Source organism: Aulonocara stuartgranti (genome assembly GCF_965226115.1).
Source record: "Aulonocara stuartgranti genome assembly, chromosome: 20".
Taxonomy (NCBI): Eukaryota; Metazoa; Chordata; class Actinopteri; order Cichliformes; family Cichlidae; genus Aulonocara; species Aulonocara stuartgranti.
In genome coordinates this window covers 2,007,577-2,033,638 of record NC_138956.1, presented here as the reverse complement: position 1 = coordinate 2,033,638, position 26,062 = coordinate 2,007,577, and the positions used below count along the sequence as shown (strand labels likewise).

Below are 26,062 nucleotides of genomic sequence, written 5' to 3'. Positions count from 1 at the left end.
GCTGTGTAATTAAAGAACTGGTCAATAGCAAAGAAGGTGCTAAAGGGTATGATCTGCACTTCCTATGGTACAACTGATGTAGCAATACCCATGCAGCTCGAATTACAGGGCAGCAGGATGGAAGAAATTCTTCCCCATTCTCTTAAATCTGGCTAAAGCCACAGAGGCGTTTACGTCCATTTGATTGGGTCCTTTGGAAGAAATCTGTTAAACAAATCATCTGTATGAACGACTGTTGTATATTTCACATTTCTTCACTGCAAACTGCAGGTTTTGAAATTTGATTTGCCAACTCTGCTCTGACCAAAAGTGTATTTATGGGAAATTTTACCTTATTTTTACAAGAAGCAGAATTTCCAAGCAGATGATTTACAGAGTTTAACCCCAGATAAGGTTTATGCCACAGCTGCCCTAAACTGAATCAACAATATCGGTAATTACCGAAATCATTAAAAGAAAAACATTTCTGTGATGGTTAATCCACCGGTATGAACGAGCTCTTAAATGATGCTGAAACTTAATTATTGTTATCCATGAATTTTCTATTTGTTTGTTTTACAAAAAATGTAATCTTTGATTTATTTATGACTTCTGAGAGAAGTCCAGTGTGCCGGCTAAAATTTGGGTATAAAAACATGAATTCAGTTTGTTATTCGCCTACCAAATAAAAATAACATTTTTAGCTTAGAAATGGTCCTTTGACATTTTCTATAAAATTTGGTAAAATAATTTAACCGAGGTTTTCTGTTTTTTTCCTGACAGATGGCCTGATAAATGTGTTAAACACAGATATGTTTGTATGACATATTCACCAGATAAGGTTCACTGAACACGTCCTCCATTGAGCGTTTACTAAAATACATCCCATAAACTAAAAAAACCCCAAAAACCAAACACTTTTACACAGTGCAGGTACCATCAGTGTCTTTGCATTAGGGAGTTCTGTAAAGACGCACTAAATTATGGCCCAGGTTTTACATGCTTATGTGTAAGAAAACGTTTGCTTGTTGAGTAATTGGTATGTTTGAGATTCGGTGTGTTTGACAGCTGGGTTTCTTGTTGTTCGCCAGCTTCACACTGAAGTCAGAAGAAGCGACGCTTTTGGTGTAAAGGAGGCAGCATTCTTTGAAACAACACACAGAGCACTGTGCTGAGGTTTGTTTCCATTTCCATGAACAGGCTGGGAGGAAACGCTCACATGGTCATGGCTGCCACCTGCTGACATAACTGCTGCATTACTTACACAGATGAACGTAGCAGACTTTACAGACTATCCTTCAAAACTGTTATTAGAAAATCGCCCACGAGCCCTAATTTCCCTCGGGATGAATAAAGTATTCTGATTCTGATTCTGAACCTTTGCTGTAAATATATGACCAATACCACCCGTTTAAAAAGAAACAACTTTATTTTTACTTTGGGCCCAAAACTCCATTCACTACAGTGTGAAACTGACTCGATGTCACTCCTGGCATAACAAAATATAGGGGCTGATAAAATAAAAACAGATAAAGAAAAAAATATTATTTTCCAAACAAATGAACAAAAGATCCTCCAACAAATACATGCAAATGAAAACAAAATATCCTAACTAATCACAGCTGCTGCACTAAAAGGGCAAGTGTGACATTTTCAAACTTTTGTCCTAAAAGCAAGCTTCGTGCTGAGTCACCATGGCCTATTGAGCTATAATAAAGAATAACAATGATCAGACTAAAGGTTAAAACATCATCAAAACTTTGATTTGCCTTTGGAGTTTAGGTCCCATACATGCTATTTTCTAGCCCTAAAACAATTTATAGATATATATATATTAACTTCATAAACAGTAGACAGTCAGCAATGGGCCCAAACTCTTCTCACATATCTAAAAGTCTGACAGAAACAGATCTACCTGTCTATTATTAAAAAAACCTTTCGTCTAAATAATAGTCATCTACAACTGAACTAACATCTGCAGTCCAGTGACTTCACAATATACAGGCCTGAAGTTTCATATTGCCAGTAATCAACATACAAACGACCCTCAAAGTTCCACAACAAAGTACGACTTGTCATCTTCACTGAAGATGCTCAGTGTTAAATGACATGGAACTGCATTTAGATCACACTCAGTCAGGCAAACACACAATTCAGCAGTGAGAATCTGTATAGAGCCAATTTATATTATGACCTAGTTGACCTGGGCCATTCACACAAGTGCTGAAGAAAAAGGTCCCCAGTGCACTCGTGTGAAAAGCCTCGAGCGTTGATCCAGCTGCATTTAAAAAATATTACGAGCATGATTCTGACAATATTTCATAGATATTTAAGTAAGAGTAAACCTAAGGATTTACCAAAATACAATGAAGGGAATAAAAGTCTTAAAGTGAGAACAATCTCTGATCACTGAACAGGAAAAGGCAAGACAGCGGTTTCTAGGAAGGGAGCGTAACCACAATGCATTCATACGGCAGGTCATTTTACAGAAGCACGTCAAGAAAAACCTCATTCTTTGCCACACACGGGTCATCCCTACATCCAGTAAACATCAGCTTCAAAAAAACTGGAGCTCCTCGAAAATCTGTCAGCTGTTAGCCAGTGTAGGTCTTACAATTAGGGCCATATGCCTTTAAAACAAGGTAGAACTCTAAATGTGTTTGCCATGGTACAGATACCATCTATCCAATTCAGCTTTAGTGTTTGTTTTGGTTACCAGTAGGGACGTGTAGTTATTTTTCCAGATGTACAACAGCATGAACAGCAGATTAAAATATTTTGATTAATTTAAGACTTGTGCACAGAAAGAATACGGCACATAAAGTAAAAATGTTTGACTAATTTGATGGTTTTTTTCCTCTCCAACAATCTTTAACATTTAGATCAGCGGCATCAAAAAGGTCATTAAATTTAGCTTCACGTGTGTTAGCGACCTACAGTATTTCACTGACTAATCACTTCCTCGAGGCAGCACACAGAAAGCCTGCTGTGACCTTTTGCTTATAAGCTGCAGCCGGTACATAATTAGTAACAAAAGAAACACAAAACAAATAGGACGTTTTAATGCTTCATGGTTTTCTGTCTGTCTACATTAGCGAACCGTTCGTTTGAATTAACAGGCAGAGTTGGGGTTGACTGCAGGCTGAAAGCACGGAAGGTGCTGACTGTCCATGCAGTCACAAATTTTGTGTAATCTTCATTTATTGCCGCAATACGATGTCCGTGACTGCAAATGAGTCCGTTCCCCAATCGCCTTCTTCCTGGATTCTAAAGTGACAGTAGGTTAAAAAACCATAAAAATCCACTATGAGCTGGTGAGAGCAAACTAAAGGTTGGCTGTGGAAAAGTTGGGCTATTTTCAGGTCACCACTCCAAGGTGTGATGTTACTGAGCTGCAGACTGATGTTGGGTCTCTATGTGGAAGTTGAGGGTCAGACAGTCAGACGGTTGCTCGAAGGATGTAGGGGGCTCCATGAGGCCGGATGGGTAGATGAGTCCTGGGAGTACTGGCTTTCCTCTTTGCTCATCCCAACTGTACACAGCCGTCGGTGTCTCAGAAGCCTGTCTGTCCGTGAGAAGTTCTGAAGCAATGCAAACAAACATGTGGGCTTCAGCCAAAGTAGCATTTGAATTAGGGTGGGGTAGTACATTTCCAGCAGTTTTATTTGGGTGATGTCTGTCATTTTTCTGTTGCTCATTTATTGGTGTACCTCCATAAGAATTCCACTTGGTAAATACTTCACTTGTAAAACAGTTGCTAAAGTGGTTCAAGTAGAGATCTGCACACAGAAACTGGCTGAGATTCTGATAAGAATTTAGAATCGAATGGCTTGAAAAGCTTACACTGTCTGGTCGATGCCAAGTGCTGTAGAAAATCTCAATTTCCATTAGGGCTGGGCCATATCATACCGTTCACGGTAATACCGGTATAATGTCGGGCATCGATAAGAAAATGAAATATCGCGATAGAATATGGGTAAAACGCGCATGCGCAGTGCCTTTGTTTTCATACGCATATGGCGGAAAAAGCATGGCGGCGACAGAGAATGAGAAGGGCGAAAGTGGATCGTTGAATGAAACGGACGAACCAGAACTGGTTTGTAAAAATGCTGCAGCTTCAGTGGTGTGGAACTGGTTTAGCTTTCCCCCGTCAGATACACAACAAAGCACTATTTTTGGTAGCGCATGCTAGCGGGCCGTCGTTGTTACCGTGTTGTTTGGAAAATGCGGAACACTTAAAATCAATCCTTTGATTTTTCTGAAAGTCGACAGAGCCCCTTATAATCCCGTGTGCCTTATGTATGAACTCTGGTTGTGTTTACTGACCTCGAAACGATTTTATGTGCACGGCGCTCGAAAATCTGTCAAATGTTTTAGTACGACTTTGCTAAGCTACGAACCCGCACAGCTTGATGGGCATTACGGCAATAATAGGCGGAGCCTCGCGGAGTGATACGTACTGTGCTTCAACATAATGTTACCGTATTGTGTGTGTATAACCTCTTTTTAAGTTTTGTGGATGTTATACATGGTTATGCTGAGGATATGTCGGCCAGTTTCCACTGGAAATGCCTTTTGGTTAAACTGTCAGCGAGGAGTTTGCACTGTTACAATTTTATATAACTTTAATGCACATAAACAGCTGCTTGTTTAAGTGAAAATACATTGATTTTTTTTTTTTTGCACGAATAAAGTTGTGGAGTTGTAAAGTATTTTGTCTCGTGTCAATTATATCGTCAGTTACATCGTTATCGGAAATTTTCAAATGTATATCGTGATAAATATTTTTGGTCATATCGCCCTGCTCTAATTTCCATGCACAACCGATTTTAAATATAAAGAGGAGCAAAGATAGATAAATTAGCAGCATATGGCTAGTTTTTCACTTGCACTGCCCACATTACAGATTATGCACCCTAAACATTGTTTGATTGCTTCCTTTAGGCCCCCTCCCTTGGTAATTTTTGTTTTTCCAGCTTAAAACTAAAATATTTCTATTTTGTTTTTCTGTGTTCGTTTTTGTTTCAACACAGCGGGCACATGCAGTGCCATGTCCACCAATACATCTGCAATCCACTGTTGTTGGAGTGATTGAGACAAGCTGAAAATCTCTTAATGCAGGATCTGTTCAAGTACACCAAGTATATTAGTGAAAAAAAAAAAAGTATGAATAACCTGATGGCAGCGATCGCACTGATAAGGCTTTTCTCCGCTGTGCACCCTCTTGTGCCTGTCCAGGTGGTAACGCTGAATGAACCGCATATCACAAGCATCACACGCAAATGGCTTTTCCCCTGGAAAACAAAACAAAACCCACACACGGGGAAAATGAATTTAATCATCGCTGATTTCACAAAAGACATCTAAATCTAAATTACTGCGTTAAAGTCTGGAGACACCTCTTTGATGAGAAAAGGGGTGCAAACAAAAACATAGAAGGCAAAAACACACTTTTGGCAATTCTAATGAGCTTAATAATTGATATTAGATATGACCAGCTTTTTTCAACTGAACTCTCTTAGACAAGCACTCTTGTCATTTCTTTATGCAGTCTTCTTCTTCAAGGACACACAAAGCTCTGCTTTGGATGTTGGCTGCTTTTTGTTCCGTTCGCTGTCAACATGATCCACACTGCGTCAGTAATGTTGAGGCCAATCCGAGACTGACAGTGTTGCATTGTGCGTTTTTTGTGCTTTTACTGCATTGGCTGTCAGTTTGGGATTATTGAAGCCACTACCAATGAGATCATTTTAAGATGGTACTGTATGGTGGATCAAAATCTGATGTTACTTCTCTGCTTTCAAAATTCCATCAATTTTAAGGAGATCTGCAACAGCAGTGACTGAAACGCAGCCCCAAACCATGACAGAGCCTCCACTGTGTGTTAAAGATAGCTTCAGACACTCTGTTGACCTCTCTGTGACCTACTCTGTACATTCTGATGACAATTTGAAACAACAATTTCAAATATGGATTAACTACTCCATAAGTCCTGTTGCCTCTGATTTTCAGTGTAGCTCTTGTTTGATTTGACATATCACAGCATTTTCTCTCCATTCGCCCTCCTAAAGAATCTAATCTCAACACCCAGCCTTCCACCAATTTCACTTCTTGTTCAGCAAACAGTTCAGAGAAGGTTCAGATGCATCTGCCGGGTCCTGTGTCAGGTCTTCGCTGGATTTGTCTTCCATTTTCTTCATGAAATGACTTTCAAACACTGTTCGTATGCTACAGATAGATTTTTAGGACTACCATCTTTTGTTTCCCACTTTTTCAGTTTCCTCATTTTTTTCAGTAAATAGACTTTTTTGGGAAAGACCTGTTTGGTCTAAATACTGTTTTATGCTTGTCAAGCTGTGTCATTACTGGCCTTTTTTAATAGATTCAACTGAAGAAATGGGAACAAATGACATGATTTTAAAGGCACTATTTAAATTGGTTCTTTCCTAAGCTGTCTGTTATGTGTAGACATGACAGGGGTTTATTCTTGAGCTAGATGCCCTTTTCATGCTTTAATGATTCATACTCAGTGTTATGTGGCTTAACAAAGGAAAGAAACCCCACCCCTCTGAAAATCAACTATGAGGACTAGGGCTGCCACGATTTGTCGACTAGTCACGATTACGTCGACTATCAAAATCGTCGACGACTGATTTAATAGTCGACGCGTCGTTTGAAGCTTTGTAAGATCACAAAAGACGCAGGAATAAGTAGCAGGATTTAAGAGTGTAATAACGGACTGAAACAGAAGATGGCAGCACTGCATGTACAAGGATGCCAGCTGCCGTTAAACCCCGAAGAAGAAGAAGAAGAAGAAGCAGCTGTGTCCCAGAATTCATAGCGCGGCCCAGCTCAGTTTCCAACAATGGCGGCAGCTAGTTAGTTTTAATGTTACTCTTATTATTCTTTCTGGGTCACAAAATAAACGTTTAACATATTTTCAGCCGAGAATGTAGCTGTGTAAACCTCAAATATCTGCTCAGTTTATCAGGACACCACATATTTTCAAAAGCGCTCCGACGTTTTCGGAGACGTCTGTTACCCACTAGCTCGATAGCTAGCCGGGGGCTAGGCTAACTAGAGCCGTGAGAACACCGGACTCCCGGCAAATTGTTTTCAAACCCACCGCCGTCTTTCGCTACTCAGGTTAAATATATATGAGTCACTTAGATAAATTAAAAATGTTGTTGTTTGGCTTTTTTTTTTTTTTTTTAGTATTTTATTTGTTCCTGAGTAAATCGGTTTGTCTGAGATTAAAGTTATAGTTTTTACACAGCTGAATAAACGTCAAGCAGACAGCTGATTATCAGAAGTGTGAGATGCTGGAGAATATACTCCGGTGTCCTGTTATATTTTAGATAGCAAGGAGTTTATTAAACTTCACCGAAACAATCTGCAAATTTCATTAAAATTGAATAAACTATCACCTTGTCTTTATTTTTAGTTAGCACCTTAAAAGCTTAAAGCTGTAAGCTAATGATAGTTATATAAGAGCAGATGCTGCTGGTGCAATAAGCTGTAGTTTTACGTCCAGTGGATGATGATCTGATTAGTCGACTAATCGCATAAATAATCGGTGACTAGTCGACTATCAAAATAATCGTTTGTGGCAGCCCTAATGAGGACTATACTGAAAATGAGTGAAAAAGCATCGATGTCCAAAGAAAAACTTGGAAAGACTGGAGAACTACTGCTCCGCCTTCTATAGCCCATTGTAAAAGATTATAACAAAACGTGGCTCCTCAGAAGCAAATTATAAAGAAAATGATGGCAAGATTTTTTGCACATTACTTTAGTATGAGTCTTATAATTGAGTTACAAATTAGGACCAATGCAGAACTCAGATCAACATACAAACTTAGAAGAAGAAATGTGGAAAAGACACATTTTACAAACTTGTCAACCAACCTCTGAAAATGCATCAAAACTGGTTAAAGGAGCAAATACTAAAAATAAAGGAAGTTGGTGGGTGTTTTTAAGCTTATTCTGAGCAACATCCTCACAAAGACTTACCTAGTTGACATACAAAAAAACATAAAATAAATGGAAAAAATAGTCCAATTGAAGTAAAGAGGTGAGGGTAAGTTCTCACCTGTGTGTGTAAGAATATGCCTCTTAAGGTGGTAGCTGCTCCGGAAAGCTCCATAGCAATGATCACAGATGAAGTTCTTCTGGACTTTCAATGAGCTGTCGTCATCCATATCAACTGATGGAACTAAATGCTATAAACGTGAAGACAATTAGATGAAATTAACTTAAGAGCAACAGTCTGTTCACTTTCTAATTTCAGTATAATTTTAACCTTTCTTTACCTCCACTTTTACTTTGTTGGCTAAACCGGATTTTTTGTGTTTCTTCTTGGGCTGCATATTCTGGTTTGCCTGCATGCCCTTTCCCTCAATTATCCTTGATGTATGATAATCTCCATCTTTCCGGATGAGCTTTTGAAAGATGAAAAAACGTGACAACAGGCTTCTGTTAAATGCTGCTTTGCAACCTGTGTACATTTGTCAACCAACGACTTAAATTGGCTTATAAAAGCAAAACTGTGAAATAACATCAGCAGACTTAAAGTGAGTTATTTCTCCATGCAAAATAAAGACGCATCTCTCACCAGGGGTGGGCAGCTCCCAGTTGATGGATGGCCCATGTGGCTGTGATGTGGCTGTCCATGGTGCACCTGGTGGCTGTGGTGGTTCTGGCTATGCTGCGAGTGGGTTTGGTGGCTTTCAGGACTGGTCCTTTGCCCCTGACCCAAGGGTGACATCATCTTCTTTTGGCCTGGGATGTTGTTGGCTTGCATTAGGGCCATGCTGGACAGCACTGCCTCGCAGCCCAGCAACCCAGCCTGACAATACAAGCAAAATGTCGTTTTGAAAAAGAGGAGATTGCAGGACTCCTCACGCAGCGAGGCATCAGAAGGAAGGAGAGGGGGACTGAACAATGGGAGTAACGGATACATGCATACGATAAAACCATGATCGTGATCTTGAGATGAAGAGACTTCCACTGACCCATTTCATATGGTCTCGAACAGAATTGCTGGAATGGTGTGTCATCGCCGTGCTTTGAATGCGTGTGTGTTTGTGGGGACAGAGGGGCTTCACTCGGGATGAGGGGTGACAGATGAGACTACACCCTCCAAAATCATCAGGGGCAAAAGTCTGAAAATAAAGGCATATGCATATATGACTAAAAATGTATGTGCAGCTTTAATACGTGCTGTCTATCAGACAGGAAAGCACCAGTTGCTCGGTACATGGCTGACAGAAAACACAACAATAAAAGGTAAAATGAGAAAAATGATGGAGATGAGGAAAAAGCTCGTTATGCACAATGCAACTGTGTAAATAATTCATTAACCAAACAAATCCTTCAATGACAATAGTTGAATATAGAAATGATGCTTCTTTTTAAATGGTTTGCAATGCACTTTAGTCCAAGTGTAATGAAACACACACCTGTATCTACCTCATACAGCTGCAGTAATAAAAAAAACATCCTAAATGAAGCAGGAATTTGTTTGAAAGTCTTTTTCATGCACATGACAGAGAAAATTAGAAATCACATTACAAACACGTTAAATCAGTGTGGATTTTTAAATAATTACATTTATCAAAATATGTTTAAATCTGATTATGTTTTGTGTGTTTGTGAGAATTAATATCAGCGGATGTTTTAAAATGAATTTTAAAATAACAAGATATAAGTATTAGTCTTGAAAACCCTACACACAAATGTGGCTATTAAATCAAATCAAATCACTTTTATTGTCACATCACATGTGCAGGTACACTGGTACAGTACATGTGAGTGAAATTCTTGTGTGCGAGCTTCACAAGCAACAGAGTTGTGCAAAATACAGTAACGTAAAACAAGCAAAATATAAGAATGGCTAAATCTGAGACTAATAAATATATGTACAATATATAATAGTATATGCATTACTGATTACAAAGGCTATGAATGACGCTGCTTCTGTCATACATGTAAAGGCCATAAATACTGTAAAAACCAAGCTACTAGGAGGTCGGTATAGCTCATTGGGTTTGGGGGGGTATATGTATATGCAGTGGCTTAGGTTCCAGTCTGCCTTGAACCCTGTGTGCTGTCCTGCTCTCTTACCCTCCTTTCTTGTCTGTTCTACCTGCATTTAATACTCGTGTATTAGATAATAAAATACATACAGCAGCTTCCCAGTCAGGTCAAAAGCTGGTGCTAGAAGTACTTAAATGATGAATGCATACAAACATGCACAATAAATGGCACGATTACTGCATGATCTATTATGGTAATGTAAAGGGGGCTGTTTCGACGACCCAAACCCACCCATACAGAAAACTCCATAATACGGGCAGAGATTTTTATTTTAATTGATTCGACCACATCTATTATTGGAAAACGCTTTGTTTTGCGATTCATTTGTAAGCTGGTGGGTTTATTCTCTGATCGATCTTACAAAGATCAAACAGTTAGCAGCAGTTAGCTAGCAACGTATCCCAGCTTTTTTTGGGGGGGGGGAGAGAAAGTAAGAGGTTTATTTTTCCACTGGGGTCACGGGACACGGGACAGACAGCTTTGTGTATTTCCGCGGGGGTCTGTATGAAAGTGTGCCGCACGCTGAGAGTCCCCGCTGAATGAACCGAAAGCAGAAAGCAGCTAGCCAGCCCGGAGTTGGATTTTGGGACAACTCTTGTGTGAGTGAGCGCCCACCCCACCCCCCGCCCCGGACAGCACAACAACAGGCAGGGCGTGCAGGCTCCGCGCCGACCTCAAAATAACGCCGCCCTCGCGAGCTACAACTGCTCCAAACACACGGGCACCAGAAATAAAACGTGTACAGAGCCGCGAGCGACGTGCTGCACACTCGACCGCTTACCTTTCGCTTTTCACAGTGCTGAAGATTAATATTTCTTGTCGCACTTCCAATTTTTTCTCAGTTTACAAACACTGACAGGAAACACCACCGGAAGTGCTCCCCGGGGAGAGTCCTGATTGGTCGTACGCCAAGACACGTGACCGAAGCGGAGTGACCCAGATTTGCGGCCATAACTGTAAGGTGTGCTGCAGAAGTTTTGTTTAAAGGCTTTGTGTCTGGCAGACTTTATAAATATTACATTTTGACTGAGAATACTATTTCTACACAAAGAAAGTAATTTTTTTGCTTAAACCTAACCAAATAATTGAATAATTAATCCATTACAAGACCAAACGCAGGTTCTCAGAGGTGACGATTTGTTTTATTGTTTGTTTTACATTACACTTACAGAAAGACATTGTGACCCTGAACTGTTTTTCTGAGTAAAAACAAAAAACAAAACAAAAGCTCCCAATCACTTTTCTTGGAATCAATAAAAAAAAAAAAATCAGTAATTAGTTAGGTATAAAATGTAAAGGGTAGGCATTCTCCAAAAATGTTTTAAACTCCTTTACAATAAAGAACATGGTGATATAAAGTTTGTAATACCAAGTAACCTTTATTTATTTATTTATTTATTTAACAGCTGTTGGAATCTAGGAAATCAGATATTGAAATGAACACAATTTGACTTGTTTGTTGTTATTTGTAAAATTACAATGACCAGCATTAAACGCACAATCACATTTTCTGAAGGGCAAGGTGTTCACTTATGGGCTTTGTCACAGGTCCTTTCCAAGTCTTTCAATTTCATCAAGGAAGAAGTCCATGTCTTTCTGGGACAGTAGGGGAGAGAATACAGTCACACGGAAAAAGTTGACCTTGTTTCCCAAAGGCTGGTAGCCGACCATCATAGTGCCTTGCTTCATCATACGTTCCTTGATGACAGGAGCTACCTTTTAGCAAGAAAACAATACACAGAATTAACTGTACATTTCAGATAATGGGCACACTACAAAAAATGAAGATGCCACATCTAAGTACATGTCAATATGTGTGCAACGGAAGGAATAAAATATCTCAAATGTGGCGGCTAATTCTTATTCAGCAACAGACAAACTTACTTTTGCCAGTTTCTCCTGGTAATCTTCAGTTCCTTCCTTCCCTCTCAAACTCGGTGGTATGAACCAGAAGCAGACATTCACAAACTCTGGCTGTCCGCAGAGACAAATGCAAGCATGGTAATGACATTTTGCAGGTAAAAAACTCAGGTATGCTTTATGAAAAATGTATGAAATTACCATGCTCAAAAGCTGGAACCCCTCTCTTTTCTTCATCTGCTCCACCAGATATCTGCAAGAGAAAAATTTAGCAAAAGACCCAAAAAGTAACCATATTTAAAAAAAAAAAAAAAAATCATATTTCTAACATATTAGACATAATTTATTAGTTAGTGAAAACCAAGAGAAAGACAACTGGTTTCAAGGGGTCTTAACTGGATGTGTAAGGCTGATCTTCTGTTAGAATGAGACAAATCTGACTTTACGACTTTACTTGAAGCTCGCCCTGTGACACATCCTTTATTTACCTTGCATGAATAAAAGCCTTGTCTACACGCTCTTCTAAGCCCATGGAGCCAACAGCTTTCCACATCAACCACAGCTTCAGACAGTCCACCTTGCGGCTGCATTGCACAGACTTATCCCCAATGTCCAGGTTCACATCGTAGAACTTATCTTGCTGGAAGAGGTATGTGGCATTGGCACTGTGGCACTGCTTCAACAAATTCTGGAACAAAGTCAATGATTGTCAAAAAACGTACAAACCCAAACTTTATGATTATTAATTCTGCAGCCTTTAAATTGTGAAGCCAAACCGTGGTGTCCTTCAGGAGTAAAGCAGAACACTGCAGGCCAGCCACCAGCATCTTGTGGGGATTCCATGCTACTGAATTTGCTCTTGTTATACACAGAAACAAACTCTAATCAACATCACAGCCTTACACTGTATCTCCACTCATGTACAAGCTCATGTACATTTTAATACCTGTCAACTCCTTTCATCAGATGTCTGTGTTTCTTAGAAAAAAGCACGCTCCCTCCCCAGCAAGCCTGACAAAAAAAAGATAAAAGATTCTCACAAGGTTCACAAAACCAAGTCTCGTCAACACACATCAGTCTTCCACAAGTGCACTCACATCTACATGCATCCACAGCTTGTGTTTATCACAAATATCAGCTATGTGATCCAGCGGGTCAAACACACCCTGCACTGTGGTCCCTGACATGCAGCTTACAAGAAATGGGACTGCACCCTAATGGAAAACACACAAAAATACAATTAGAGTCAGGAGATGATGATTAAAAGCTACATGTTACATTTGATGAAAACTAGCTAAACATCAGCAAATCTACCTGAGATTTGGACAGCTCTATTTTTTCATCCAGAACCTCTGGAATCAGACGACCTCTGCAGCACAAGAGACAGCATTTAATTAGATGAAAGGTATTATTTTTACTTGGCACAACTCCAGGTTACAATAGATCAAGGTGTAACAATTATTTCAATACAGAACATGAATCTATTATTTACAGCCCCAATCAAAAGTTTAAGATCACTTGAAAAATGGCAACTCTGTTGTGCCTGAAAACGGCTTGTTTCATTTTAAGCGTTGTTTTCAATATTTTGAAATTGCTTTGTCTCACTCCCATTTCTTCTTGTTGCATTTTGAAGCTCTACTTGGAACCTTGTTAAAATCCGACCATGCAAAATATGATTTTTTTGGCCATTTTTCTAGTGTTCTTAAACTTTTTATCGGGACTGTATTTTGAATAATTATTGAGTCTATAGAAAAGGTCATATAACATCTGCAAGTTGAGTTTTATGAGCATTCGTTTTGCAATTGTATAAATTAAGGACAGAAGAAAATTCAATTTCTTTAATGCTCAATATTCTTTCAGCGGGCAACTGATAACTAACAAGTCATCCAAAGCATCCAAGATGGCAGCGCACACGGACGCAGCAGCTTCAGCCTCTCCAATTAGGCGTTTTTCTTTCTGCAACGCAAAACTTACCTACAGTCATCTGGAATTATGCAACATCGGCTATAACAGCCAGATCCCCGTTACCAGTGATTATCAGAGGATCAACAACATCCCCCCGGAGATAGCGAGAACACCGGGCGCTCCGTGGATTGTTATTGGCTCTGCCAAGCAACCCAGGCGGCGGACAGGACGCAAAAAAAAGCGGGGCTGCCGGTCAGGCGTGCGAGCCAGGCTAAAGAAGCAGCCTTTTAAACCACCGCTTCCAAGCATCTTCCTGACCAACGCACGCTCGATCGTCAACAAAACAGACGAAGTGAACCCACTTCTCCCCGCACAGCCACTCGTCCGCGACTGTTGTGCCTTGGTCGTCACAGAGACGTGGCCACAAGAGGAAATTCCCGACGCCTCGATGCAACTAGCGGGCCGCACAATGCACCGCAGCGACGGAAAGGCTACAGCAGGTGAAAGCAGAGGTGGAGGTTTGTGCATTTACACACATAACAACTGGTGCACAAACACCAAGATAATCACCACAGTCTGCTCCCCGGACATAGAGACGATGTCTGTCGTGTGCAGACCCTTTTACTTGCCTAGAGAACTGCCTGTAGTGCTAATCACAGCAGTCTACATACCTCCAAACGCTAATGTTAGCTCAGCCCTGGCCCACCTGCACGACTCGATCTCTGAACAGCAACGGAGATATCCAGAGGGAGTACACATCATCGCAGGGGATTTCAACAAAGTGTGCTTAACAACCGTGCTGCCTGCATTTGTTCAACATGTGACATGCCCTATGAGAGGGAATAACACACATGTTTACTCAAATATCAACCAGGCCTACAGATCTGTTCCCCTCCCACACCTGAGCATGTCCGACCACCTCTCTCTGCTTGTTGTCCCCTTATACACACCACTCAGTAAAAGGACAAAGCCCACAATCAGAACTATTAGCACCATTTCTGAGGAAGCTCTGGCTCAGCTGCAGGACTGTTTTGCCCTCACAGAGTGGAGTGTCTTTGAACATGACGACCTAGAGACTCACACAGCTGCAGTGCTGTGTTACATCATGTATTGCATTGACACTGTCACCACGGAAAAGCGGTTCCGCGTCTACCCCAACCAAAAACCCTGGATGTCGAGTAAGGTTCAGGCATTGTTAAAGGCACGTAACTCTGCATACAAATCTGGGGACCAGAATATGTACAGAAGAGCAAAAGCAGACCTTAAAAAAGGCATCAGAGCAGCAAAACTGGACTATTCGAGTAGACTGTCAGATCAGCTCTCAGATAACGACCCCAGAAAGGTATGGGAGGGCCTGAAACACTTCACCAATTACAAAGGCAGTGGGACAAATGCAGATAACATGGACATCTCATTAGCAGAAGAACTAAATAACTTATTTGCCCACTTCCAGAGAACTGTAGACACCCCTACCATGCACACTGCCCTGCCCATAGCCTCTGATCACAGCCCACACACATTTACCCTCCAAGAACTCCAGGTTCACAGTTTGTTCAGAGCAGTAAATCAGAGGAGAGCTGCTGGCCCTGACGGAATACCTGGGAGAGTGCTCAAAGTCTGCGCTGACCAGCTGGCTCCTGTGTTCACCAGACTATTCAACCTCTCCCTGTTACACTGTCCCTCACTGGCTGAAATCTGAAACAAAAGTCCCAGTCTCCAAGTCCACCATGCTCAGTGGCCTCAATGATTACAGACCCATTGCACTGACACCTGAGTTTGCAAAGTGTTTAGAGAAGCTGGTCCTATAGCTCATTAAGGACTGCCTCCCACCCAGCTTTGGTCCACCGAGGATATAATTTCCACTGCCCTCCATTCTGTTCTGCATCACCTGGAGAATCCTGGGACTTCAGCGACGATGCTCTTCATTGATTTCGCTCGGCTTTCAATACCATCACCCCAGACACTCTTGGACTACAAACACATCCGCCTTAGTGAAGAAAGCCCAGCAGCGCCTCCATTTCTTGAGGGTCCTGAGATGGAACAGGCTGCAGACTAGTGTCTTTCTACCGAGCCACAATTGAGAGTGTGCTGGTGCACACTGAAGAGACTCCAGAGGGTCATCAGAACTGCAGAGAAGGTGATCGGCTGTCCACTCCCCTCCCTGGACTCCATTGCCACCTCTAGATGTTTCTCTAGAGGCATGGCAATTATAAAGACCAACTTCGTCCTAACCACCACCAATTCAACATCCTGTCCTCTGGAAAGTGGTTCAGATCCATCAGGTGCAAAACATACAGACTAAAGAACAGCTTTACAGGGTTCTTATTATGATGCCCATGTATACACCCCCAACAGTGAATAATGTAACTAATACATTGTGTATATAGTGTTTTTATATTCTTCTTTATATATTTCTTTACTTTTGCACCTTTGTGGTCTTGCTACCTACTTTCTCTGTGCAAGCAACTGTACAATGACAATAAAAAAGTTCAATTACCTGTCGTCCACTTTCACAAAGATGACGTTGTCCAAACCAATCCCCAGAAATGCAGCGCCTTTCTTTACAGAGTAATGGCTCTGAAAAAACAGAAGTATGTCTGTTTCAACAGTGTCATGAAGTTAGAAATAAACCTGATGAAGCTTCCATTGCATCAACAATACACCTTGACAAACAGGTGAACAGTCGCCCTCACCTCTGGAGATGTAAAGATGCTTAGCCGTGGGAGAGCCCACACCCCCTGGCTTTTGACCTCTGGGAAGCGTTGATAGCGTGCGAGGTTCATGGCATACATGTTGGAGGTTGAGCCCCCCGGACAGAAAATCCCATCACCCTCTGTCCAACCAACCAGCTGACGTAGGCCCCTGAGGACCTCGTTCTCCATCAGCACAAAGACTGGGGCTGCCTCATAGGTGAAGCTGCAGTTGTCACAGAAAACGTCTGATCATGTTATTTGCTGGATTAGCCTCGTCTTCATTTTATCTTTCAGTTTGTAAATCTCTGCAGCGCTGCTCTATGAGTCAGGAAACCTTCCTTGCTTACGAACCAATATATAAAAAACCCACAACATTGTGAAATATGTCATCAGCATTGGTGCCAAGAAGCACCACTCAAACAGTGCACCCAAACATCCTTTTGAAACACTTTGACTTTATATTTTTGCACATGCTTTCTAATAAATTCGGTTTATTAAACACTGATACACTAAAAATATGCAAAATACCTAAAATAACCTCACTGTTGGAGGTTATTCTTTCTGCTTATTCCTATTTCTAGAGTATTTCTACAGTTTGCTACCAAAGCAGAAACTCTGATCTCCTTTGATCAGTGCCTAACACATTTTATTGTTCAATATTCTTACAGGCTTAACCTTCCATCCCCTCAATATTTATCTTATCTGCTCCTTCTTACAGATTAGTGTTGAGAGCCTCAGTGAGGAATCTTCCAGCCAAGGAATGATAGTCCACCCCACCGTACTGTTGATTAAAAAAATGTGGGTGACCTGAAATTAACAAAAGAAATAGTCCCTTCAAGATCGGACAAGTGCCTGTTTGTTTAGCTCATTTTTCTACTTACTTGTTTTAACGCTGTACTTGGCAACATCTCTTACTCTCTGGAGGAGCTTGTCCTGTGGCTCTCCTGTCTCTCTCACCCCCAAATCCAGGAGCAGAGCCAGCTCCTCGGGCTCTTTCCACTCACAAACCTGCACGAGGAAAGTGTGGATTATGAAGTTTGTTAGCTACCGCAGACAGGGAAACTATTTTGTGCTTCACAAGATACCTTCTGTTTGACATCTGTGCCATTGGAGAGCACTTCCTCCATAATAATTTTGAAGGCTTCATTTAAGAAGAACTGGCCTTCAGCATGGTCAATGAGAGGCTCATTCAGGTCACGGAGACTAGCTTGTTCCATTATCTCTTATGTGCTGTTTAAAAAAAACATGAATACTTTTAAATTCAAAAGGTGTGATAAGAAACAGACACATGGTGCAAACTTCATACTACTAACCTGAGAATGGAGACGGGTTTGTGCTGCTCTGAAACCAGACTGCAGAAAATGGCTACAAAGCAAAGGTAAGGTGGCAAAAGAGGGAGGGAGGCAACCTTTGTCCCACACTTCTAGTTAATGTTATCTGAGCTGAGAAAAGACAATGGGGCACACACATACACTCAACTGTGATTTATGGGCTCACAAAAGTTCATTTTTAGAAGGTCAATATGCTTTAGTAAGTCATAAGTCATGTATAGCACTTTAATGGATAAAACTTTTGTGGATTCATGAAATGATTCTCATCAGTTCACAACAAAGAGCATCAGATTAGCTTGTGGGTGAACATTGTTAAAGGCAGTCGTTTTACTGTGATGAGTTATGGAGTGTTATGCAATAGAGGCTGTATATCTGCTCTGATATGCATGAGAAGGTAAATGAATCTTAAAAGACACAAGTCAGCCTCTACAGAAACTCTATGAAACATCAATGCAGGAGCAAAGCGATTCCCAGATTGCTCCGACAGAAAACCTTCATAGTTTTACAGAAAAGAACTCCTAGGATTGCTTTGTTCCCAGTTATGGCTTCTTTTCTTCTTCCAGCTGTGATTTTTATTTATTTACCTTTTTAATGAGCAGCAACAGCTAACGTTTAGGAGAAGTTTGCAGCTAGTCAAGGACGAATGTACGGTCATCAGCCACCTCAATAGGTACACCCGTTCAACTGTTCGTCAATGCAAATGTCAGCCAATCAAAAGGCAGCAACTCAATGCATTTATGCACAAATGGTAAATGGCCTGTATTTGTATAGCGCTTTTACTCAGTCCCTAAGGACCCCAAAATTCAGTCATTCACCCATCCACACACACATTCACACACTGGCGATAGCAAGCTACATTGTAGCCACAGCTGCCCTGGGGCGCACTGACAAAGACATGTTCGAGGTGAACTGTTAAAGTTCAAATTGAACAACAGGAGGACAAAAGATGATTTAAGTGACTTTGAGCATGACGTGGATGTTGGTGCTAGACGGGCCGGTCAGAGTATTTCAGAAGCTGCTGCTGTACTGGGAGTTTCCACCACGACCAGGGTTCACAGAGATTGGTGCAAAATGAGAAAATATCTGGTTCTATGGGTAAAACAGCACTGAGAAAAATGTAACTGATGTAATCAACACGTACCAGTGGGGTGACAGCATTACCCCATCATTCTTTTACGGCTGAGGGGTAAAAAAGCAAAAAAAAAAAAAAAAGGATTTCTATAGTCTCTTATGTTTCTGGGACATTCAGTGATGCTTTCGTCTGTGGCTGAACTTGCTGATCTGGTTACTCTGGTGATTAAATTCAAATACCAAAAAAACCCCCAAACATTTACACACCAGTTTATCAGCCTTCAACTCGATTTCACACCATTTTCTGTCCAGTCACCTGTGCCCCATTTGCAGTGGCTCAATTCTTAAACACTGGTTAAAAAATTAAAAATAAAAAATTGTTTATTTTATGGCAGTTGAACGAATAATACAATTACAAAGAGTTATTTCAAGTGGTACTAAGGTTCTCCTGCTTCTGTCCTTTGCAGATGTTTTCCATGAAAGAGTTTTGAAAATGTTCTTTTCTCTGCTGCTTCATGTGGACCGCTGAGCTTCATCCCTAAGATGAATAATCCCAACATAAAAAGAAAATACCGTTCAAATGAAGTAAGTACAGCTTGCTTTTCATTATCTTCTCAAATGAAAGGTGAATAAAAATCATACTACATATACCACAACAGAAAACAGACATAAAAGCAACTCTTGTAAGAGATTTCATGAAACTTCTGGCAAAACTTCTATGACTTTCCTACGATAACTGTTAATGCATCATTTAAAAATGTACAGTATAAAGTACAGTAGTGCTAAATGCAGAGTAGTAAACAATAAAATCTTGTTCTTGTTTAAGCCCTGATATTTATGATCTGACTTGTCAGTAAAAACATTTCCTTTATACTCCAAGCAAGTAATCAGTCAGTCTTCAACAGGAAGTCGATGCTTTCAGGTGGCAACATCCACTCTCCCTGACTGAGAAGTGAATGCAGTTGAGTGGGTGTGGCTTTTTCCCTCTGTGAGTTACGCCAGTGACGCAGCATGGCAAAGACTCGCTCCACATGGAGATTATGGTCCTCTTCGATTTGCTCCAGTTTTACAGATGAGATTTCCAGAGCTTCTCTGCCAATCGCCCTCCAAGATTTGCCGATGGTACGGGCCACAGACATCAGCTGTTTCTCACTCACCATGCCAGAGCCTGTGGGATGAGGCCGTTAAAGTATGTGACTGTTTTACAGAGTTTGACAGTGGAATATATTTCAGTGCATTGCCACTCACCATTGTTGCAGATCCTTTTGTTTGGAATGACATCTGGTATCTCAGGCGCTTGTTTTCTTTTTTCTGAGGTTTCTTTCCCCCCTTGGAAGTGAAAAAAAAATCTTTATATTTATAGATCAGAAATAGAAATCTAACTGGAATAAAAGATTGCTGAAAACGAGCAAATTTTAACCTACCCGAGGACCGTGTGTTGACTTTCAGTTTGTTAATAAAGTCAAGCCTTGGGAAGGTTTCTTGCAAGGCGTTATCCTTGAAAAGCTCCAGTAGTTCTTTTGCTGCTTCGGGACCTCTCTGTATGACGTGATCCAAAAGCTCTGTCACTTTTTCACTAGGAGTGCGGCAAGATTTCACGTGCTGGTAGGCGTGAAGAGGCAGCAGACGGCGAGCATCTGCATGCTGGAGTACAAAGTCAGGATCGGCACTTAGGATTTCTATAAGCTTTGGCTTCTGACTTCTGAGTAGCTGGATTTCCTCTCCTGATTCCTCAGCCATGACTGATTTAAATCAACTCCTGGCAAAACAAGTTGATGAAGACCTCTTTTAATAAAAGTATATGTGACATGTCCAACAAACTCAACCAAAAACCTTTTGACTAAATTAAACTTTCAAAAAAGTAAACAGCTCCAACATCCATCCATTCTCCAACATTTCTAGTGGTAATAATTGTAGCTGTGACGCTATTCTGCTAAATGTGCTGCAGACAGCAGGGAGTGTATTGGAACCAGAGTCAGGGTCCCTCTGCTGGTCAAATAGGCAATGACAGCATGTCTACATTCCCACAAGCATTCATTGCCTTCTCATTATTTTAAAAACAAAGACAAAGAGTTTTCAAGTTGCTGCATGACCGATAGCATGTGCATCAATGCTTATATATCTGTTCTAAGCCAATACTAGCCAATGACATTGCTCACTTGATATATATCTATCAGGCTCTAATGCAACACTTAATTGTCCTGCACATGCCTGCATAATCACTGCTAAACATATTCCTGGCTGCCTTTTAATTTACGTGGCTATGGAAAAATGTGATATTCTCACATTTATTTTAATGACTCATTCAAGTCTCTCCAATAATCCAGTGGATGAAGAATGTACAATGGGAAATATTCAAGACTGTTTAAGATATCTAATAAATAAATGTTTCAATTTTGCAGCTACTTTTTTAGTATATAAAACTGTAACATTTAACATAAATTAACATGTAATATGTAACATAATATGTTATAACGTGTTGAAAACCACAATCTCTGATGACAACCTCAATACCATCACTTCACTGGGTATACTTGTGTGACTGATCCTTAACTCAAATATTTAATTAGCCAATGATATGGTAGAAACTCAGTGTATTTAGGTATGTAGATACAGTCAAATTCAACCTCAGAACAGGGAAGAAAGTTTGGGATTTTCCCACAAATCCATGTTACATTCCTCTAAAAGTCGAGGGGATGCAGGGAAGTAACAAAAAGTATCTAGGTTGGGGCAAAAAAGAGACAAGGAGGCAAAAATATAGATGAAATAGTTTTTTTTAAAATTAATAACTATACTAAAGAAGACAGACAAGTCACTATATGCATCAAAAGATTTAATGCATAAGAGCACATCAAAAAGGTTAAATGGTTAAAAATGCCCTCTGCTCCACAGAGCAGGCATAAGCAGTTAAGCCATACGCAACTCAGCTCACTACAAAGGCTCTCCAGGACTGGAGCTCACCTGATCCCTGATCTTAAGTACTCAACGCCTAATTGTTGAATAGAAAGGACAGCAGAGAAAGGGCAGCATCTACGGCTGGAAAGAGAGCAAGTCATGCCCAGCCATGGCCCTAACAAGCCATCTTTAGAATTTACAGAGAAAGATCAGAAACAGAGAAAGTATCACGTGAGTGGCAGTTCTCAGAGATTAAAATAGCTGTGAGGAAGGCAATAGTAGCTCAAATAACCACTCATTACAACCACCATTTGCATCGGGTCATTGAAATGATTTAATAGAAGACTATAAAACATTGCCTGATCTGATGAGTCTCAATTTCTGCTGCGACATTTGGATGGTAGGTTGAGAATTTGGCAAAAAGACAATAAATGATGAATTTAGGCACCTTGTAGTGGTGGAGAGCCTACCTATACAACATCTCAAACTGGTTAGTTGAACATGTCAATGAGTTCACAGTACCCAAACGGCCACCAAAGTCACCAGATCTCAATCAAACAGATCACCTTTGGGACGTGGCAGAATAGGAGAGATGCATCATGGATACGCGGCAACTGTGTGACGCCATCACGTCATTATGGACCAAAATCTCTGAGGAATGTTTCAGCACCTTGTTGAATCAATGATACGAGGGGATCCCACCCACTGCTAATGAAGTGAGTGGTGAGTATTTCACACTGTGATACACGGGAGTTGAATAGTGCTTATCTTATCTTATCTGTAGCTTCGGACATGAAGAAAATTAAGTGGCATTAATATTTTTTTCAGTTCAAGCATAGACCAGTAACTGTAGCATTGTTCAAATAAGCGTTAATACTGATGTACACAGATCAGAAATCACAGCACGTGCACAATCACTGATCAACTTTTTTCTTTGCCTACGTGACACGACCACGTGCTTACAGAGTTTATTACTTTCAGTGCGTGAAGGACGCAAAGCCTTTGTTCTACATCCAGCACTTCAATTCGAAACCCCTTTAATCTCTGCACTTCCTGGGTTTGTGTGGCATCTGTGGTCGATCACTTCCAGATGCGCTTTACAGACTCGCTTTCATGCCCCAAGCAGGCTACAGGCGGAACGTATTTGTGCTTTTCTCTTACCATTTAATGCAACAGCCCCAATAACACAGATGGTAAACAAACGCAGCGTCACAAGTTCACCATCGCTTCTTTTCTCCCGCTGCTTTTCCTTCCTTATTTTATCCGGTCAAATCATTTCCGGTTATTTCTTTCACTAGCATTTTATTTCTGTTTGCTTCCATCCAGTGGGTGGATGATTTAACTGCAGGAAACCGCCCCAGCTCTGAGCATTTAGCGTCACCTGGTGGAGATGCTTACACATTGCACTGCAGTGACAGAAGTGTTCTATAATCTTAAATTATACTTAATTAAAAAAAAGTATATAAGACTTTATTATGAAACAGAGACATTTTAATAAATACAAAAAGAAGTGACTAAAAGAATTATATGGGAGGCATAAAAAAACCTCAGGTTATTAAGGAGAATAAGGCAAAATTTGCACAAAAAACTCTGCAGCTTTAAAAGCTCTAGATTTTCTATGTTATAAAGAATAATGGCTATAAAAACAATATACACAGCCACTGCATATGCACAATGCAACACAAAGCAACAGAACTTAAAGTGGATATAAATAATGCAGCATGTCTAATGATAATTTCTTTAGTACAAAAATGAAAAGCAGCAGGGGAGGACAAAATATGTATGTTTAGTTTATTTTGTTTCTTTAAAATTAGCTCAAATTCTGTGGCCAGAAAAACAAAATACACTCACTGCAGCTAAACTGTAAACTAAATAGCTTCTCCACCTGGGCGCCTCCTCAGAGCAAGAATCTCTAACTCTCACGTCGACACGGAGAAATGTGTTGCTGGTAATATTGTGAAAATGGAACGCTGTAAACATGGGAATAAATATTTGATTGTTTTTGGTTGAGCAGAGTCGGCTCGTTGCGTGCATACCAAATAGAACGTGTGCCTGTGTGTGTTTATTGGATGTGCGCACTTGCCAGGTATCATGAATGATGATCTACATTACAGTACATCCAAGTTTAATGTATCAAAAGGCACCTGACTGTTATTGGACAACAATTATCGGGAATCACCAGTCACACATCTGCTCAGCCTATTTACAAAGCTCCAGCTCTGGGAAATGACAAATCAATATCTTATTCCTGAACAGATATTTGCTTTGTGTGAGTGGAAAAGCCTCTCGAGCCCATTTCATCCATACACAGTATACATTCTGAGTCACTGTGTGTATTGGTTGTCTGAATAAAACCAGCTTTTGCTTCGCCTACAGTGGGTGGAAAGACTAGAGCAAATCACCTTATTTATTCTTACCACTGAGGTGAGGCTTCTGTGTTAGAGAGAAATTCATCTTCCTTTATGTACTACTAATGACTTTATTATGTTATAAATTTGAATTATATCCAATCTTGAGCTTCAGCGTAGCAAAGCTAAAAGGCAGCGATCTGCTGATCTCAGAGAATACATACACCGACACTCAGGGAGCTTTCAACTTGAAATGCTGTACAATGTGCCTGCAAAGTGTGCAGTTATTCATTTTGCATCACATTACTGCAGCACAAGTAGAGCATACTCTGTTTGAAAATGACAATGAACTTAGTTTGCCGCTGATCAAGCACGATCCCACTCACACCCTGGTTCTTTTCAGGCCCCATCGCGCTCTCTGTCAAGTGGCAAACTCCACTTGTATGTGCATGCTAGTGGTGGATGGTTTAATAGCTCCAACTCTCCACACTGCTGATGGAGAATAATGCAGTTTCTGTATGAGTGGCTCTGGCTCTATTCTACAGACCTCTGCACCTGGAAAATTGGGATTTTTGTAGATGAGTGTGTGTATGTGCGTGTGTGTGTTTATTTATGCATGTATACAATTGAAGAGGGAGCCAGCGCAGCAGCTTATCCTCTCCATGCCTTAACAGAGAAATTTAAATTTACATGTAAAGTAAGTGACGAGGGAAATCAATCTTACTGACAGACTTTAGCGCTCCGAGCCACAAGGGACAAGACGGAGTTGGGTCTGCATTTGTGTGGATCAAACACTGCTTTGTACACTTGCTGACAGTACACAAGCTGGGACTTTTATGTTTAGACACTAACATGCACACAAAGCTCCTTCACAGATAAAGTTGTTGATAAAAGAAATGGCACTCTTTTGTTATAACTCAGATATGAGCCTGCAATTTTAAGGGTTCTGCACCAAACTGCTATTCACTAGTATGACTGGATGTGATGAAGTAGGTTCACTGTTTTTTTCTTCCCCTTGTATAATCCACTGTTTATATTTTTTGCAGCCGACTGTAGTACAGATGGACCTCTGCACAGGGAGGCCTTTGATATGTGGTTCCCCCATCCCTTCCCACTGACACACACATACACACCCCGCTCCCAGGATGGGGGTGGAGGGGGTAGAGAGGGTGGAGGGATGGACATATATTTGAGTGGCTCTGACATGTCTGTTTGTTTAACGTGCATTGTATATGAAAGACCAGAGTGAGGGAGGAAAGACCATGGCAGCAGGGCAGCCAAACAGAGCAAACACGCAATGCAAGAGATAGAAAGTGAAAGAGGGCAAAGCAATGCTGCTGTTTACAGCTGGGTAGACAAACTGTAGGTGGAAAGCTTCAGTTTTCAGCACAAACACACTAGATTTAGTATCACAGGCTCAACTCAGACTGTTAGGTAACTCTATCTGAGATGTTATCATGCCTTCTTTTAGAGGGAAGAAGGGTTTAATGCTGGATAACAGCAGGATGACCATCCATTACCATTCATCATGTCATATATATTCTCTCAGATCAAATATATATGAAGCTGTTGTTCATTATGGGAGGAAGACCGTTTGCAGAGGACTTATAGATTGAGCCTGTAATGTAATTGACAGATCCATTAAGGCTGATAGAAGTGTAAATAATTTACCTGTGTGTTCGTGTGTGTTCGTGTGTGTGTTCTCCTCAGCACCCCTACTTAGAGTTACTGAAAAACAGCAAACACAAAGGCATTTTCCCTCCTTTAAGTATAACGAAGGGAGAAGACAGTGAGTCTGACAGACAGAGCAGACACATTTTCAGACAGCATTAAAGCCACGAAGGAGCTCCTGGAGGAAATGGATGTGTATGTGTTTCTGAAT

At 40.7% G+C, this 26,062-nt stretch overlaps 3 protein-coding genes across 4 annotated transcripts; all 3 read right to left on the bottom strand.

Annotated features, from left to right (window-relative positions):
- Window positions 1-1,389: 1,389 nt before the first annotated feature.
- znf740b (zinc finger protein 740b) lies at window positions 1,390-10,990 on the bottom strand. The gene is made up of 7 exons (XM_082519100.1): window positions 10,859-10,990; window positions 8,994-9,143; window positions 8,594-8,827; window positions 8,292-8,420; window positions 8,072-8,201; window positions 5,155-5,273; window positions 1,390-3,560 (listed from the first exon to the last, which is right to left on the bottom strand). Exons 2-7 carry the CDS (start codon window positions 9,036-9,038, stop codon window positions 3,411-3,413), a joined length of 807 nt encoding a protein of 268 aa, XP_082375226.1. The 5' UTR covers window positions 9,039-9,143; window positions 10,859-10,990; the 3' UTR covers window positions 1,390-3,410.
- Window positions 10,991-11,203: 213 nt separating this feature from the next.
- csad (cysteine sulfinic acid decarboxylase) lies at window positions 11,204-18,353 on the bottom strand. Of its 2 annotated transcripts, XM_082518691.1 has the most exons (14): window positions 17,849-18,353; window positions 17,621-17,765; window positions 17,417-17,543; window positions 17,252-17,342; window positions 16,536-16,758; window positions 16,340-16,419; window positions 13,252-13,306; window positions 13,035-13,151; window positions 12,884-12,948; window positions 12,714-12,795; window positions 12,426-12,625; window positions 12,139-12,190; window positions 11,962-12,051; window positions 11,204-11,793 (listed from the first exon to the last, which is right to left on the bottom strand). In XM_082518691.1, exons 2-14 carry the CDS (start codon window positions 17,750-17,752, stop codon window positions 11,620-11,622), a joined length of 1,488 nt encoding a protein of 495 aa, XP_082374817.1. In that variant the 5' UTR covers window positions 17,753-17,765; window positions 17,849-18,353; the 3' UTR covers window positions 11,204-11,619. The 2 variants fall into 2 exon arrangements, with proteins under 2 accessions (XP_082374817.1, XP_082374818.1); XM_082518692.1 differs by having other exon boundaries at window positions 17,621-18,353.
- Window positions 18,354-19,300: 947 nt separating this feature from the next.
- Window positions 19,301-23,112, bottom strand: LOC309697060 (uncharacterized protein). Its single transcript, XM_082518694.1, has 4 exons — window positions 22,994-23,112; window positions 20,362-20,696; window positions 20,186-20,266; window positions 19,301-20,105 (listed from the first exon to the last, which is right to left on the bottom strand). Exons 2-4 carry the CDS (start codon window positions 20,675-20,677, stop codon window positions 19,825-19,827), a joined length of 678 nt encoding a protein of 225 aa, XP_082374820.1. The 5' UTR covers window positions 20,678-20,696; window positions 22,994-23,112; the 3' UTR covers window positions 19,301-19,824.
- Window positions 23,113-26,062: the final 2,950 nt, after the last annotated feature.